At 42.7% G+C, this 17,474-nt stretch overlaps 1 protein-coding gene and 1 long non-coding RNA gene across 2 annotated transcripts in view; one reads left to right on the forward strand and one right to left on the reverse strand.

The window, feature by feature from the left end:
* Positions 1-14,829, forward strand: apmap (adipocyte plasma membrane associated protein). Its single transcript, XM_061911437.1, has 9 exons — positions 1-210; positions 5,175-5,291; positions 5,373-5,488; positions 5,549-5,641; positions 13,519-13,635; positions 13,702-13,876; positions 13,952-14,086; positions 14,180-14,372; positions 14,452-14,829. Exons 1-9 carry the CDS (start codon positions 119-121, stop codon positions 14,659-14,661), a joined length of 1,248 nt encoding a protein of 415 aa, XP_061767421.1. The 5' UTR covers positions 1-118; the 3' UTR covers positions 14,662-14,829.
* The window catches only part of LOC133559569 (uncharacterized), a 23,674-nt gene continuing 11,627 nt past the window's right edge, over positions 5,428-17,474 (reverse strand). Inside the window, exons 2-3 of the long non-coding RNA XR_009808202.1 lie at positions 8,140-9,802; positions 5,428-5,538 (exon numbers count right to left, since the gene is read on the reverse strand). This is a non-coding gene — a long non-coding RNA (uncharacterized LOC133559569). The remainder of the gene's footprint in view (positions 5,539-8,139; positions 9,803-17,474) is intronic.

The following is a 17,474-nucleotide window of genomic DNA, read 5'->3' on the forward strand; positions in this document are numbered from 1 at the left end:
TTGAAGTCCCACCGGATGCTGCTCAGTAGGGCAAAGGTTTCCGTGTTCCGTCGTCTCTAAACCACAACAAACGAGCCTTTTGCCGAACTGGGACCATTAAGGCTCCGCCCGGGCCAGCATGAATGAGACGGCAGGGCTGCGGTTCCGCCGGCAGCAGCGAGCCCAGATTATCACCGACGAACTCCCGGAGCACGTACACAAGGGCTCGGGGTAAGATACCGAACCGGAATCGCTGACTCGATTGGACCTGAGTGATAGCATCCAGGATGTGTGGGGGGACAACAACACTTGATAAGACGTTTAAAACACCAAATAATCACTTTGAGCCCCGCATTAAAGCGAAGATGACGTTAGCATGTTAGCTAAAGCTCCATGTTGCCCAATACAAAAAAAAATGGAGGTGTTCTTGTGAAATGCCTTGATGGCTTTTGTTTTGAAAAGCCGTAATTGAAGAAGGAATGTGATTGTTTGTTTACTTCCTGGAGCTAACAGCAACATTTAAACGTAACATCGCCACACCCTCAGTCTACTTTTGTGCACTTCTTCCTCCATACACAATATACTCTAAATAAAGCAGGCTGTCAAACTCGTTTTTCTTGATGGCCACATGACCACGTTAATGAAGTAGTAGGCCAAATAAAATAAGGTGGTGGACCACATACAGCATGGGTGTTAAACTGTGGCCCGCGGGCCAAAGTTGGCCCGCCGTGTAATTTCATTTGGCCCTTGAGGCAATATCAAATTAACATTAGAGCTGGCCCGATTTTCCCGGGAGACTCCCCAATTTAAGTGCCCCTCCCGAATTTCTCTTGATTTCTACCTGGACAATAATATTGGGGGCGGGCCGAAAAAGCACTGCCTTTGGCGTTCTCTACATGTCGCCACATCCACTTTTCCTCCATACAAACAGCGTGGCGGCCCACTCACATAATATATGCGGCTCATACACACACACGTGTATGCAATGCATACTTGGTCAACAGCCATACAGGACACACTGAGGGTGGCCGTATAAACAACTTTAACACTGTTACAAATATGCGCCACAATGTGAACCCACAGCAAACAAGAATGACAAACACATTTCGGGAGAACATCCGCACCGTAACACAACATAAACACAACCGAACAAATACCCAGAACCCCTTGCATCACTAACTCTTCCGGGACGCTACAATATACACCCCCGCTACCACCAAACCCCGCCCCAACTCAAACCCGCCGCCGAAAAGAGGCATTCAATTTGTATTTTTATTTTATTTGATATGCCATTGATAGTTATTAATAATTATTCTTTTAAACTCGATTTTGCATGTCACTATAAAGTTATAAGCCTGGCTTGGTCAATATTCAATGCAAAATTTGTTTGGGTCCCTATTAAAGGATTAATTTGTTCAACCTCGGCCCGCGGATTCGTTCAGTTTTAAATTTTGGCCCGCTCTGTATTTGAGTTTGACACCCCTGACATACAGTAAATGGCGTGGTAGGCCATATAAATAATATGGCAGAGCACATAAAGTCACTTCAAATGCTTTGGCAGACCAAATGACATAATGTGGGCCACATAAATGATGCATTAGGCCATGTAAAGTATGTGGCAGGCCGCGTATAATACTGCACGGCCATCATAGGAAGACATGGAAGGCCAGATATAATAATGTATTGTTCCAGATAAATAGTATGGCGAGCCAAATAAATGACGTAGCAGGTTACAAAGTGATATAGCAGGCCACTTAAAATAATATGATTTGGCAGGTTACAAAGTGATATAGCAGGCCACATAAAATAATATGACAAACCACATAAATTATGTGGTGGGCCATGTAAAATAATATGGCAGAGCACATAAATGATTTGGCAGGCCACATAATGATGTGGTAGGCCATGTCAAATGCTTTGGCAGGGCAAACGAAATAATGTTGTGGGCCAGATAAATGATGTATCAGGCAATGTAAAAGTATGTGGTAGGCCACGTAAAATAATGCATGGCAATCATAGTAAGACATGGAAGGCCACATATAATAAAGTATTGTTCCAGATAAATGGTATGGCGAGCCACTTTAAATGAAGTGGCGGGCTACATAAAATAATATGGCAAACCACATAAATTATGTGGTGGGCCAGGTCAAATGCTTTGGCAGGCAAAATGAAATAATATTGTGGGACACATTAATTATGTATTAGGCCATGTAAAAGTATGTGGTAGGCCACATAAAATAATGTACAGCCATCGTAGGAAGACATGGAAGGCCATTTAAAATAATGTATTGTTCCAGATAAATGGTATAGCAAGCCACTTTAAATGACGTGGCGGGTTACAAAATTATATGGCAGGCCACATAAAATAAAATGGCAAACCACGTAAATTATGTGGTGGGCCATATAAAATAAATTGGCAGAGGACGTAAATGATGTGGAAGGCCATTTCAAATGCTTTGGCAGGCCAAATGAAATAATGTTGTGGGCCACATAAATGATGTATTAGGCCATGTAAAAGTATGTGATAGGCCAATTTAAATATTTGCAAGGTCATCATAGGAAGACATGGAAGGCCATAGAAAATAATGTATTGTTCCAGATTAATGGTATAGCGAAGCACTTTAACTGATGTGGGGGGCTACAAAGTGACATGGCAGGCCACATAAAATAATATGGCAAACCATATAAATTATGTGGTGGGCCATGTAAAATAATACGGCGGTGGACATAAATGATGTACATAAATATAATGTATGGCCAACATAGAATGACATAAAAAGCCACACAAAAAAATGTATTGGACCACGTTAAATGACATGGCGAGCCACATTAAATGATGTGGCGGGCTACAAGATGACATGGCAAACCACATAAATGACGTGGCAGGCCACAAAAATAATATAGCGGACCACCTGATGTGGTAGGCCAAATGAAATGCTTTGGCAGGCCAAATGAAAGAATGTTGTGGACCACATAAATTATGTATTAGGCCAATTCAAATGCTTTGGCAGGTGAAATAATAGAAAGATGTGCAAGACCACGTAAAATAATGTATTCGACCACATTAAATGACATGGCAAGTCACTTTAAATAATGTGGCGGGCTACAAGATGACATGGCAAACCACATAAATTATGTGGTAGGCAATATAAAATAATATCGCGGCACAAGTAAATGAGGTGGCAGGCCACAAAAAAGTAATATAGCGGACCACGTGATGTGGTAGGCCAAATGAAATGCTCTGGCAGGCCAAATGAAAGAATGTTGTGGATCACATAAATTATGTATTAGGCCACTTCAAATGCTTTGGCAGGCCAGTTAAAAAATGTAAGGCCAACTTAGAATGAGATAGAAAGCCACGTAAAATAATGTATTGGACCACGTTAAATGACATGGCAAGCCACATTAAATAATGTGTCGGGCTACAAGATGACACGGCAAACCAAATAAATGATGTGGTAGGCCATTTAAAATAATATGGCAGCGCACGTAAATGAGGTGGCAAGCCACAAAAAGTAATATAGCGGACTACGTGATGTGGTAGGTGAATTGAAATGCTCTAGCAGGCCAAATGAAAGGATGTTGTGGATCACATAAATTATGTATTAGGCCATTTCAAATGCTTCGCCAGGCCACATAAAATAATGTACGGCCAACTTAGAATGACATAGAAAGCCACGTAAAAAATATATTGGACCACTTTAAATAATGTGGCGGGCTACAAGATGATATTGCAGGCCACGTAAAATAATATGGCAAACCACATAAAATATGTGGTCACACTGGGTCGGTCATATAAAATAATATGGCGTAGAACATAAATGCAGTGGCAGGGCACATAAATAATGTTGTGGACCACATGAGTGATGTATTAGGCCACATCAAATGCTTTAGCAGGCCAAATAAAATTATGTTTTGGACCACATAAAGTAATTTAAAATTATGCGGCAGGCCACATAAAATAATGTATGACCAACATAGAATGACATAGAAAGCCACGCAAAATAATGTATTTGGCCACGTCAAATGCTTTAGCAGGCCAAATAAAATTATGTTTTGGACCACATAAAGTAATTTAAAATTATGCGGCAGGCCACATAAAATAATGTACGACCAACATAGAATGACATAGAAAGCCACGCAAAATAATGTATTGGACCACGTTAAATGACATGGCAAGCAACTTTAAATACTGTGGCGGGCTACAAGATGATATTGCAGGCCACGTAAAATGATATGGCAAACCACATCAAATATGTGGTCACATTGGGTCGGTCATATAAAATAATATGGCGTAGAACATAAATGATGTGGCAGGCCACATAAATAATGTTGTGGACCACATGAGTGATGTATTAGGCCACATCAAATGCTTTAGCAGGCCAAATAAAATAATGTTTTGGACCACATAAAGTCATTTAAAATTATGCGGCAGGCCACATAAAATAATGTACGACCAACATAGAATGACATAGAAAGCCACGCAAAATAATGTATTGGACCACGTTAAATGACATGGCAAGCAACTTTAAATAATGTGGCGGGCTACAAGATGACATGGCAAACCAAATAAATTAGGTAGTAGGGCATATAAAATGATATGTTGGCGCACATAAATGAGGTAGCAGGCCACAAAAAAATAATGTAGCGAACCATGCGATGTGGTAGGTCAAAAGAAAGAATGTTAAGGACTGCATAAATTGTGTATTAGGCCACTTCAAATGTTTTGGCAGGCCAAATAAAATAATGTTGTGGACCACATAAATTATGTAAAATTGGGTGGCAGGCCAAGTCAAATATTGTACGGCCAACATAGAATAACTTGGAAAGCCACATAAAACAATGTGGCGGGCCAATTTAAATGATGTGGCGCTCAAAATGACCAGGCAAACCATATAAATGATGTAGTAAGCCATATAAAATAATGTGACGGACCACAGAAATTGTGTGGCAGGCCACGTAAAGCCATATGGCGGATGACATAAATATTAAGGTAGGCCACTTGAAATACTTTGGCAGGCCAATTTTAAATGCGGGGGACCACATAAATAATGTAGTCGGTCACATAAAATAATGCAGGACAAACATTAAATAACATGGAAGGCCACTTTAAAAGATGTGGCTTGCCAGGTGAGATGATTTGTAAATGTGAAACTCACCTTCAAGCTGACCGATGATGTCACTTCCTGTTTCAGCACATACAGTGGGCGCGTTTTTCAAGTGACTTTATTGTCGGTGGGCGGCTTCCTGTTGCTTCCTCTGCTGGTCGTCATCCTCATCCTGGAGTCTCCCATCCAGCCTGAAGTCTTCACGTGAGGCCCCGCCCCCTTCTGTCCTTCGGTGGGAGCCGAGAAGCTGAAGGAAAAGTGAAAGAGTTTTGCTGTGTTCCGCAGGCTGAAGGAGCCTCCGCTCATGTCGGGCTGCTGGGAGGCCAACCTGAAGCTCCGACACGCTCAGAGACAATTTGAGGACCTGATCGTGGGACCCGAGTCCATCGCCAACATCGGAGGTCAGCCGGGTTCCTATTGGCTGCCGTTAGAAAACACCAACTGCTCTCTCCTGTGTGCAGATGTTTTGTTTAGCGGAACAGCTGACGGGAGGATCGTGAAGCTGATTGGTCGAAGGATCCACACGGTGACGAGACTGGGGAAACTTCCGTGTGGTAAAAACATAATTCAAACTACCGTATTTCCTTGAATTGCCGCCGGGGCGCTAATTAATTTAAAACCTCTTTTCACTCCTGCGCTTACCAAAGGCATGCGGTAAAAGTAAGCATGCGCTAATTATTTTAAAACCTCTTCTCACTCCGGCACTTACCAAAGGCATGCAGTAAAAATTTGAGTGTGATGTAAGCTTGGACCTTAAATCCTACTGAATAGCTCTTAATCTTCCCTTTATGCAATTTCAAATTACCAGTATTTAAATCAGCCTCCTCCATTTTGAAAATGATGACATGGGAAGTGTCACTCGGGACGTCAAGAGTTTGACCAGGGGGTAATACTAAGCATGCACTAATTATTTTGCGAAGCGAGTTTGACCCGGCAGTAATTCAAGGCAGGCGCATACTATATGCCTGGCGGCAATTCAAGGAAATACGGTATTTAGAAACAAGTAGAACATCAGTTAAAAATGGCTAAATGAACTAAAGATACCAAGACTAGAGTAGTACACACCACGCTTTTCAGTATCGTGGCCACTGATTGGCTCAGCCTCAGGAAGCATTACCAACATTCGCATGCTAACTTTTTCAGCGGATTTTGCAGCCCAACACCTCAGTCATATGACTTGGTACTTGATACGTGCTAATTGTTAGCATGCTAACGTTAACTTTCTAGCATGCCAACGGTAACATTCTAGCATGCTAACTTTAGCATGCTAAATTGTTCAGCCAAATGTGCAGCCAAACACATAGAGTTATGTGACTTGTTACTCCACACGTGCTAACTGCTAACATTAGCGTTCTAGCATATTAAGGTTAACATTGTAACATGCTAACTTTATCATGCTAACTTTTTAAACGAATTTAGCAGAACAAATTTTGCAGCTGAACACCTCAGAAACATATAGTATGCTACTTGACCAGTGCCAAAGTTAACATTTGAGCACGCTAACTTTAGCATGTTAATTTGTTCAGCCCAATGTGCAGGTCGAACATCTCAAGAGTCATATGACCTTGTACTCAACACGTGCTTACAGTTCGCATGCAAACATTAGCATTCTAGCATGTAAAAGTTAACATTGTAACATGCCAACTTTAGCATGCTAACTTTTTAAAGAAATTTTGCAGCCGAACACCTTAGAATCATATGACATGGTACTTGACCAATGCCAAAGTTAACATTTAAGCACGCTAACTTGGATGCTAATTTTTTCTGTGTGCTAATTTAGCAGGCATACACCTCATGGTCATAACTTGGTACTTGACACATGCTAACTGTTAGAATGCTAACGTTAATATTCTAGCATGCTAACGTAAAAATTCTAGCATGCTAGCTTTAACAAGCTAAATTTTTTTGCCATTTCTGCAGCCAAACACCTCAAAGTCACATGACTTGGTATTTGACACATGCTGTTAGCATTCTACCATGTCAACATTCATATTACGGCATGCTAACAGTTATAGCCAACTGTGTAGCCAAACACCTCAGTCATATGACCTTGTACTCAACACGTGCTTACTGTTAGCATGCTAACATTAGCATTCTCGCATGTTAAGGTTAAAATTGTAATAATTTTGCAGCCGAACACTTCAGAGTACTATGACATGGTACTTGAAAAACGCTATTGTTAAAATTTAAGCATGCTAACTTTTTTAGCCAATTGTGCAGCCAAACGCCTCAGAGTCATAACTTGATACTGTCTAACATTAGCGTGCTAACTTTATTTAGCAAATTTTCCGTGAATACACTTGAGTCATAAGACTTGGTACTTGACATATTTTAATTGTCAACATACTAACATTAGCATTTAAGTTTGCCGTACGCATTTAAGCTGCTCGCACAATTAAGCATTCACACGCAGTTTCTCCTAAATTTGCAAATTGGAGTTTTTTTGTGTAATGTTATCATCCGGAATGTGTTTATTTTGTCTTTAGAATGTGTCACGGGCCAATAAAAAACAGGTTGCGGACCGCACTCTGGACACCCCCGTTGTAAATAATAAAAAACTAACAATGCATGTAATCAGGATTAATTTTCGGCGCCTAAAAATAGCTCTAAGAGGCCAAAAACTGCCAACAAAGAATCCGATACTTCTTTTGGAAGAGACCAAATCCCGCCGGTCCTACCGGGCACCGATTGAAGAATGCAGTAGTGATGTGCGATACCACTGATTTTCTTTCCCATCCCATACAGAGTAAAATTTAGGCCGGTATTGGCGATACCGATCCGACACTTTGTGCAAATATACCTTAGACTTAGACAAACTTTAATGACTCACAAGTGAATCTGTTCTAATTGTACCTAATGTGTCCGCCAAAATTGAATTGATTGTTTTAATGACCAACGAATGCAAATAGCCAACAATAAAATGATACATTCACTTGCTGTTTTATTACACCGAGTGACTCGTTTTAAGTGCCAGTAATTGTCTTAAATAAACAAATGACTGAATGAATAATTGAGCACGGCACAGCATGCTGATTGCGCACTACGTACTTACCTTCTTTCTTTTCTTCAGTCCTATTACACTTCAAGGCGTGTAGAGGCAACCAGGTCTCTCCATTTGGGTCTATTGTGGGCAAAGAGTTGAGCTTGTGCCAGAGTCACGTTAAAGGCCTACTAAAATGAGATTTTGTTATTTAAACGGGGATAGCAGGTCCATTCTATGTGTCATACTTGGTAATTTCGCGATATTGCTATATTTTTGCTGAAAGGATTTAGTAGAGAACATCCACGATAAAGTTCGCAACTGGAGAAAAGCCCTGCCTCTACCGGAAGTCGCAGACGATGACATCACATTTTGAGGGCTCCTCATATATTCACATTGATTTTAATGGGAGCCTCCAACAAAAACAGCTACTCAGACCGAGAAAACGACAATTTCCCCATTAATTTGAGAGAGGATGAAAGATTTGTGTTCGAGGATATTGATAGCGACGGATTAGAAAAAAACAAACAAAAAAAGTAAAAACAAAACAAAACGCGATTGCAATCGCGTTGCATTGAGACGGATTCATATGTTTTTAGAGACATTTACTTGGATAATTCTGGGAAATCCCTTATCTTCCTATTGTGTTGCTAGAGTTTTAGTGAGTTTAACTGTACCTGATAGTCGGAAGTGTACGTCCACGGCCGGGTGTTGACGCGCAGTGTCTTGGGGAAGTCGACGGCAGCTGTATGGACGGCACAAGCTCAGCTGATATCCGGTAAGAGGCGACTTTTTAACCACAATTTTCTCACCGAAACCTGCTGGTTGACATGTAGTCGGTCGGGATCCATGACCGCTGTGATCCATACTAAAGTTTCACCTCCGTGAATTTTAAACAAGTAATCACCGTGTGTTTGTGTGGCTAAAGGCTAAAGCGTCCCAACTCCGTCTTTATACTTTGACTTCTCCAATATTAATTGAACAAATTGCAAAAGATTCAGCAACACAGATCTCCAAAATACTGTGTAATTATGCCGTTAAAGCAGACGACTTTTAGCTGTGTGTGTACGCAGCGCTCATATTCATAACAGCCCGTGACGTCACGCGTACACGTCATCATTACGCGACGTTTTCAAGAAAATAGTCCCGGGAAATTTAAAATTGCAATTTAGTAAACTAAAAAGGCCGTATTGGCATGTGTTGCAATGTTAATATTTCATCATTGATATATAAACTATCAGACTGCGTGGTGGGTAGTAGTGGGTTTCAGTAGGCCTTTAAAGGCTATTTCATCCAGCCAGCGGGGCGGGAGGCACCTCTGGGTCGTCTCCAACTGGCTTGCTGGGGATTGAAAGTTACGATGGTACTCGTTGAATGATGTGACCATGCCAACAAACCCTTGCTGGGAGTTGGGTTTAGTCTCTTAAAGTCTTAAAGTTCGGTTTGTGAGGTGCAGGCTCCATGTGATGCCTTCAATTCCCTTAAGGGCCAGTGGTATCAAAACCATCAAACCTGGCCGCCAGTGTGGTATTCAGCGGTCATGTGTCGGGGCCGTACAGGAGAACGGCGACCCTGAGCTTTGTCTTCCAGGATATGTGCCGGTGTCGACACAATGGTCTCCAAAGGGACTGCATGACAGACACTGTTAGGGCACGCCGTCTCTCAAGTTTAAGGTCGCCGGTGTTTGACATTGTCGAGCCCAGGCATAACGATGGAGACAAAGTGGACAATGGTCCTGTCAAAAAAAAAAAAGAGGTAATGGATCAGGTGGCTCGCCGACATGCATAAACTGGGTTTAGGCCAGCTTATCCTCATGCCTAACTTTTGGGACTCCTCGTCGAACAGCATCGTGGAGCTGCTTAGCAGTCTGGCTGAATGTTCTTACCTAAGCGGAAGAAAAAGTAGTTCCCACCAATCGCGATGATTTATACCTAACACTGTTCCTGATATTGATATACATCATCTCAAATAACTTAAGTATCAAAAGTATCAATATTTTGACTCGAGAATCAATATTATAGCATAAAGATCTGGTGTCGTCGATATTTCAGCTCTGATCCGCACATTACTCTTTACTAGAATGCAGAAGCTTTGAGGCATGATGCAGCTGATCTGATGATAAACTAGGTTGAACATGTTGGTCTTACTCTTACATCATCGAGGTCCTGCCGTTGTCCTAACTGACCTCGACTACATGGATGACATCTGCCTGTTCTCCAACCATATGGAACAAGCACAAGAGCTTTTGAGCAGAGTGCGGTCAGAGTGTGCCAAGGTCGGCCTTTGACTGAATGCCAAGAAAACGGAGGTGGTCACCTTTAACATCCAAGCGTAGCATTCACCTCTCACAACAACGAGAGGCACTGCTCTGAGGGAAGTCAATGACTTCAAGTACCTGGACTCATGGGTTAACTCAACAGAACAAGACCTAAAATTGAGGAAGGCCCTGAATAGCATGGCCAGTGTATGGAACTCTAAACTCCCAAGAGAAAACAATTTTGCTTGTTCTATGCGACGGTAGAATCTGTCCTCCTTTATGGCAGCGAATGCTGGACCCTGAAGCCAAAGCTGCAGAAGGCTCTTATAAACGTGTGCTACACCAGAATGCTACATGAGTTCTCACCATCAACAAGGGCGCACATGTTACCAAAGAATATTCAGGGTAACAAAATAGCAGCCGGGAGAATGAGACTCGCAGGGCACTGCGAAGGACACCAGGATCTACCAGGCAGCACACCGGTGCTGAGGGAACCAACACAGTCCCACAGTAACATTTGCGGATGTACTAAAGGAAGACGCAGAAGCGCTAAGGAGAGGTATTGAGAACCGGGCTAACTGGAATTGAGGATGGAAGGCTCGTCTGAGGACGACCTAGAGAGAGAGAAGAATGTTTTTGTACTATTCATAAGACTAATGTACCTTTCAGTTGTATAAATTTGACTATTGTGTGTGAAGTCTTACTTAAGGTTGAATTCAGATTAAGAATTATGCCGTCAAGTTGAGATAGATGTTGATAAAATGTGGAGGAATTATGTGTTATTTTATTGACTTTACTTGGTTTAGCTTCCCCCCTGAGGCATTGCCACCCTATTGTGGTTAGAAGCTTGCATACCCCCGAAGAGCTGTACCAGCAGGGGTTTAGTCTTCAGGTGGTACACCCGGCTTGTGTGACGATAGAGGCCTGACAAAGTGCAGTTCACTTCTCCAGGTTGGAGTTGGACACGTATATAGCCATGAACCACATTCAATGAAGAAGGCAATGTTAATAGTGTATTAGCGCAGAAAATAGGTGTACACAATATGCCCCCTTCACATTTCTCACTACCCCCTCATATATGCCTGCATGATTTACCTTGGTTTTTACATTTATGGAACACACTTAAATTTTTTATTGTGATATTTGAGCTGCCGGTTTTTTACCGTAAAAAAAATGTTGTACTGTTTTTTTCCCATTTTCAGGAATACAATGTTAAAACAATCGTCTATTTTACTGTTAAAAACAGTGGTAGAGGTTTTTTTTTTCAATTTATATTGTAAAAAACACCATAAATTGTACTGTACAAACTATCATCATTTACAATTTAATGAATAACTTGCTCTGAAATCCTAAGTCAAGCAGATGTTTAAGTATTTGTTTTTATTTTGACAAAACTGTTTAAGTATGATGATATATTTGAACCTGAATACATTTCATGTAAAATGATATGGTATTTTATTGAGGTATATCATTTCCAGCCGTTCGCGGGCCCCATAAAATGATGTGGCAGGCCAGATCTGGCACCCGGGCCTTGAGTTTGATGCCGGTGCCCTCAGTCAATAGTAAATGGGTTGTACTTGTATAGCGCTTTTCTACCTTCAAGGTACTCAAAGCGCTTTGACACTACTTCCACATTTACCCATTCACACACACATTCACACACTGATGGAGGGAGCTGCCATATATCCAAAATCCCAATAGTTAAATATAAGATGTACAGCGTCACTTTATGAAGCAACGTGACACACTAGCAGGGGTGTCCAACCTTTTGACTTGTTGGGCCGCATTGGGCTAAAAAAATTAGGTCGAGGGCGGAAAGCATGTAAAGTAACTACATATATTATGTGTATATGTATATATATATATATATATATATATATACACATGTATATATACATGTATATATATGCACATTTGTATGTTTACATATTGTATTAATATAATGAATATCTTAATAATAATTATTATAATTGGATATTAAGAGTATGTGAAAGATAGACTTCTACTTTGTTTAATTCCGTGACAACCCTCTTAAAGTTTTGTAATCAGAAGTATCAAGCAGTTAAAATGTGCCAAACATGCATATGAGTGGAGAGTGTGTTGCATTTTTCCCATCATGCTTTGTAATGCATTTAAATGGGTGTAATTTTGAATTGTGTATGGTGCATTGGCGTTTTTTATAATGTCCACAAAGTTCAGTGTGCAAGTGGTGTTGTGTGACAGTGTCTGTTGACATTTTGTGTTGTTTGGATTTTTATTTTTTTTGTAACCATGACTATGGAAGGTTGTTTGCATTTATTAAAGTATAAGTAAATGCTGCTCCTACCCTCTATTTCGAGCATAATTAAAGGTCATTGAGCTAAATCCTCCCTTATTTTGACCACCAGGCAACAATATTCCAGCATCCAAGTTGGGAGACTACTAAAATGAATGCGATCTCCCATACTCATCAAGTCTCGCAGGTCAAATGGAAGACGTCGGCGGGCCGTAGTTTGGACACCCCTGCACTGTAGCCTCTGAAGTACATTTTCTTGGAGACCTGTTTTAAGGCTTGCAGCAAAGAGAACACAAGTTAATACATGATTGTCATTACTGGAATTAGAACAGTTAGGCAGTGTGGATTGTGTTGACTAACGCCAGAAGAAACAGGTACTGCCTGGACTGGTTACAAGCCAATCACAGGACACCTATACACAAACACGCTGTCACACACACACCCTTATGGACAATTTAAAGTCCCCAATTAAAATAACCTTCATGTTCTTGGAATGTGGGAGAAAGCAAATTGCGAAAACTGAAAAATTCCCAATCGAAGATTCGAAGCCTCCATTTAAATGGTAAATGGGTTGTACTTGTATAGCGCTTTTCTACCTTCAAGGTACTCAAAGCGCTTTGACACTACTTCCACATTCACCTATTCACACACACATTCACACACTGATGAGGTAGCTGCCATGCAAAGCGCTAACCAGCAACCATCAGGAGCAAGGGTGAAGTGTCTTGCTCAGGATACAACGGACGTGACGAGGTTGGTACTAGGTGGGGATTGAACCAGGGACCCTCGGGTTGCGCACGGCCACTCTCCCAATTGCGCCACGCCGTCCCTATTTGATGACCTTGTCCACCATGCAGGCTGTATGAAACGCAACCGTTTTATTATTATTGGTCAACAAATTATTTGTGTCCCGGTCTAGGCTCCACAGAGGACGAGATCACCTGTGGAAGACCGCTGGGGATCCGAGTGGGACCCAACGGGACTTTGTTTGTAGCCGATGCCTACTTGGGCGTGTTCGAGGTCAACCCCACTACAGGTGAGCCATCCACTTGAGCAGCGTGTCATGCGACGACAGGAAAGGACGCATGGTCTTTGTTTACAGGCGAGTCCACACAGCTGGTGGCAGGTGGGCAGGAGGTCGCCGGCAGGAAGTTGATGTTCATCAATGACCTGGCGGTGACACAGGATGGCAAGAAGGTGTACTTCACCTCCTCCAGTAGCAGGTGGCAGCGCAGAGATTACTTGCATCTCATCATGGAAGCCACGGCTGATGGACGGTACGTCAAACCACCTAAATAACTTTTGACAATTGTGAAGTCAGGGAAAGTCATGTAGTTCCACTTCCTGTTTAGAGTATTGGAGTATGACACAGAGAGTAGAGAGCTGAGTGTCGTCATGGAAAACCTTCGATTCCCAAACGGTATCCAACTGCTGCCTGACGAGGAGTCGGTCCTGGTAGCCGAGACCACAATGGCCCGAATACGCAGGTAACCCACCAGGACTTTTTACCTTTTATTAGCATGTGTTCACTAGCAAGGCTATCATCACACAGTAGCATTTATTAGACTTTGACTCATCAGAATCCATGTGGCGGGTCTAAACAAAGGCGGTATGGACACATTCATGGACAACCTACCTGGTTTCCCTGACAACATCCGTCCCAGCTCCAGTGGCGGATACTGGGTGGCCATGTCTGCAGTGCGTCCAAACCCTGGCTTCTCGATGTTGGACTTCTTGTCCCAGAGACCCTGGATCAAGAAACTCCTCTTCAAGGTAAACACATCTTCTCCCGCCTGCAGTCCAAGTATTGACAGCCAAGTGTGTGTGTGACTTGTTGGTCTCCTTCCACCAGCTCTTCAGCCAGGAAGTGATGATGAAGTTTGTCCCGCGTTACAGCCTGGTGGCCGAGCTCCACGATGGCGGACTCTGCTCTCGGAGCTTCCACGACCCAAGCGGGCAAGTGGCGGCTTACATCAGTGAGGTCCATGAGCATGATGGGAGTCTCTACCTGGGATCCTTCCGATCGCCCTACATAGCAAAACTAGACCTTCGCGACATCTAGCGTGTGAATGAGTGAAAACGGTGCTTTGAAAGTTCTGGTCATCGCAATCTACAAAAAATTTTAAACATTTTCATTTCTATTTCTGAAACATGAACCACAGACAGCTTTTCTTCCTTGCTTTGTTTTATTGTTGCATGAAGAAAAGAAAGTAAAACAAATCCAAACAAACACTGAACCTACTTCTTGATGCATGCGTCACAGTACACAAAGAACAAAATCACATCCAGTCCAGACAGACAGGCTCTTCTAAGCTTGGTTTTGCATGTCATTGGGACTACACCCTGAGCCTCAAGTACTTTTTTCAAAAAGTACTCTCACAATTGCACGACATGTAGAAGGTATTTGAATGAAATAAATTCATACTGCAAAACTGGCAATGAATGCTAAGAAAATTATGAGATCATACAGACCAAATAAGACAGGGATTACTTTCATTCTCTGATTAAAAAGCCTCATGATGTCACAAAGTCTTAAAAGCATGTGGAGCAGTGTGTCCCGCTGTCTAAACTGGAATCAAAGTCTCAAGTCAACAATGGACTTGGAGAATTACCCAATCGAAGCAGAGGTCATCCTTCCGCTTGTGGACAAATACTTTGACCGCATCCTGCCCGCCCAGTGGAGCATGCTGGTTGCGGGGAGCCTGGATTTGGCCACACAGGTCATCCTGGCGGACATGTGCACAGAAATCACACAGAAACTTTGCGCGGATACCATTCGACTAATCATCCCGGACTTTAAGCTGCGCATTCAGACTGCGGGCAAGAGAAGAATGAAGCTCAAGGTGGAGGGTGGATTGTGCAGCGCCTTTGCTTTGGCACTCCATGTCCCAGAGCAGCCCTGTATTAACGCCCAAAAGCTGGACTCGCTCTTCAAAAAGGAGATTTCTCAGAGGGTCAATCACACCATGTCTACAGCCATCAACGCTGACGGTCAGCTGGTGCCTCTCCTTTACATCCCAGGAACTTTTGCCAAGATAGAGGTTCTGGCCAAGATGGTGCTGCTGGCTTGCGGTGCTCTGAAGGTTTATCTGAGCAAGATGTCCACAGACATGCAGTGCTTCAGACCAGGTTGGTGGCAACAGAAAAGCCAGAAATCCCTCCATGGTGCAAAGAGTGGGAATGTGTGCGTATTGAACCGTGACAAAACCAGAGAGGCGGTGATAAACATACTCCGAAAATGGACTGACAGCGAGGATGAGTCCCTTTCACTCAGGATGACTCGTGAAGTTGAAAAAACAGCAGCGCTGGTTGTCGAGACCATCATCAACCTGCACTATTCTGACCGCACAGAGGGGGGCCGCAGTTGCTCAGCTATGCCTTTTTTCAATCTGGGTCTCATAAAAGACCAACTCCGTGAGTTCTTTGAATGCTGCGTATCACCGGCAAGCAGCATTGAATCGTCCCGCAAACGCAACTTTTTGAACTTTTGCCGAAGGACTTTGGAGACTCTGATGTCCGATCTGCAGAAGGTTCGGTGTTGCTGCATGCGAATGTGCTGTGAAACAGAGATTTCCCTTCCTAGCAGTGTACTGCAGCCCCTCAAGCCTGATTTTGATCATCTTTTCAGTTTGCAAGGAATCCAGTCACTTGTTGAGGAGGTGTTTCACAAAGTGCCGGTACCAGTGGATGATGCCGGTGTAGATGTGGACAGGCTGCGACACGAAGCAGACAGACTCACACAAGAAATGAAGGACAGAATCTTTCGTTACCTGGCGACCAACCGGACTACGGTCCAGTCAGCAGAAGTCTGGAAGCGCTTCTCTGGGTTGCTCATCATGGATGTGGACGGAAAAAAACCAGAGAATATCCAAATTCTACATAAGATTGTGGAAGATACCGCCACAAAGTTTGTACAGCAACATCTCCTCTGGCTCAAGATGGAACCGATGACAAGGGGGAATCACACTGATGAGGTCAACGGTTGCTTGAATGACATTGACACGCTAATCACAGGAACCATGGTGCCAAATACAATTTCACTACCAAGTCTGCAGGACATTTGGCCAAAGACCCCACCTGCAAATAACGAATCGAGCAAGAAGGGTAGTCTCACACCACGTTATGCTTGGGCTTCGTCACACCAGCCAACCTCCGTGCAGGAGATGGTCACCAACGTACCGAAGAGGACACAAACACTGCAAGAGTTTGTTGATTTGGAGGACATATAGTTCATCCTCGCTCATTCCTGCTTTAGCATTTAGGTTACCAAATTTCTTTACCCTGTTTTAATTTGATTGTAAATACTTTAAAAAAATGTGTAGCTAAAATAGAAAGTGGTTTGATGACGAAAGAAAATGATGAATCCAGATTTCTCCAGAGAGCGTTATCTCAAGTGAATTAAATCACATTTCCAGCCCCAGAAGAATCTTTGACAAAATGTGATGTTGTGTAACTGCATGTTTTGTTAGTGCAATACTGTGTATCAGATGTGTTCAATTTAAGTCCCGGGGGCCAGATCTGGCCCGCCACATCATTTAATGTGGTCGTCCTTGTCACAAACATGGTCCGTCACGTCATTAGGGTGGCCTGCCATGTCATTTAACGTTGTCAGTCAGGTTTTTCACTGTGTTTCTTCATGTTATTTATTGTGGCCCGCCGTGTCAATTAAATGTCTGTCACATCATTTTAAGTGGTCCGTCACGTCATTAAAATGACCTGTTATGTAATTTAACGCGGTCAGCCACATCATTTAACGCAGTCTGTTACGTCGTTTTAGGTGGTCAGTCACATCAATAAAGTGGCCCGCCATATCAATGTGGTCCGTCACATCATTTTACGTGGTCTGTCACGTCATCAACTTGGCCTGCCATTTCA

This window comes from Nerophis ophidion, linkage group LG09 (assembly GCF_033978795.1).
Source record: "Nerophis ophidion isolate RoL-2023_Sa linkage group LG09, RoL_Noph_v1.0, whole genome shotgun sequence".
Lineage (NCBI taxonomy): Eukaryota > Metazoa > Chordata > Actinopteri > Syngnathiformes > Syngnathidae > Nerophis > Nerophis ophidion.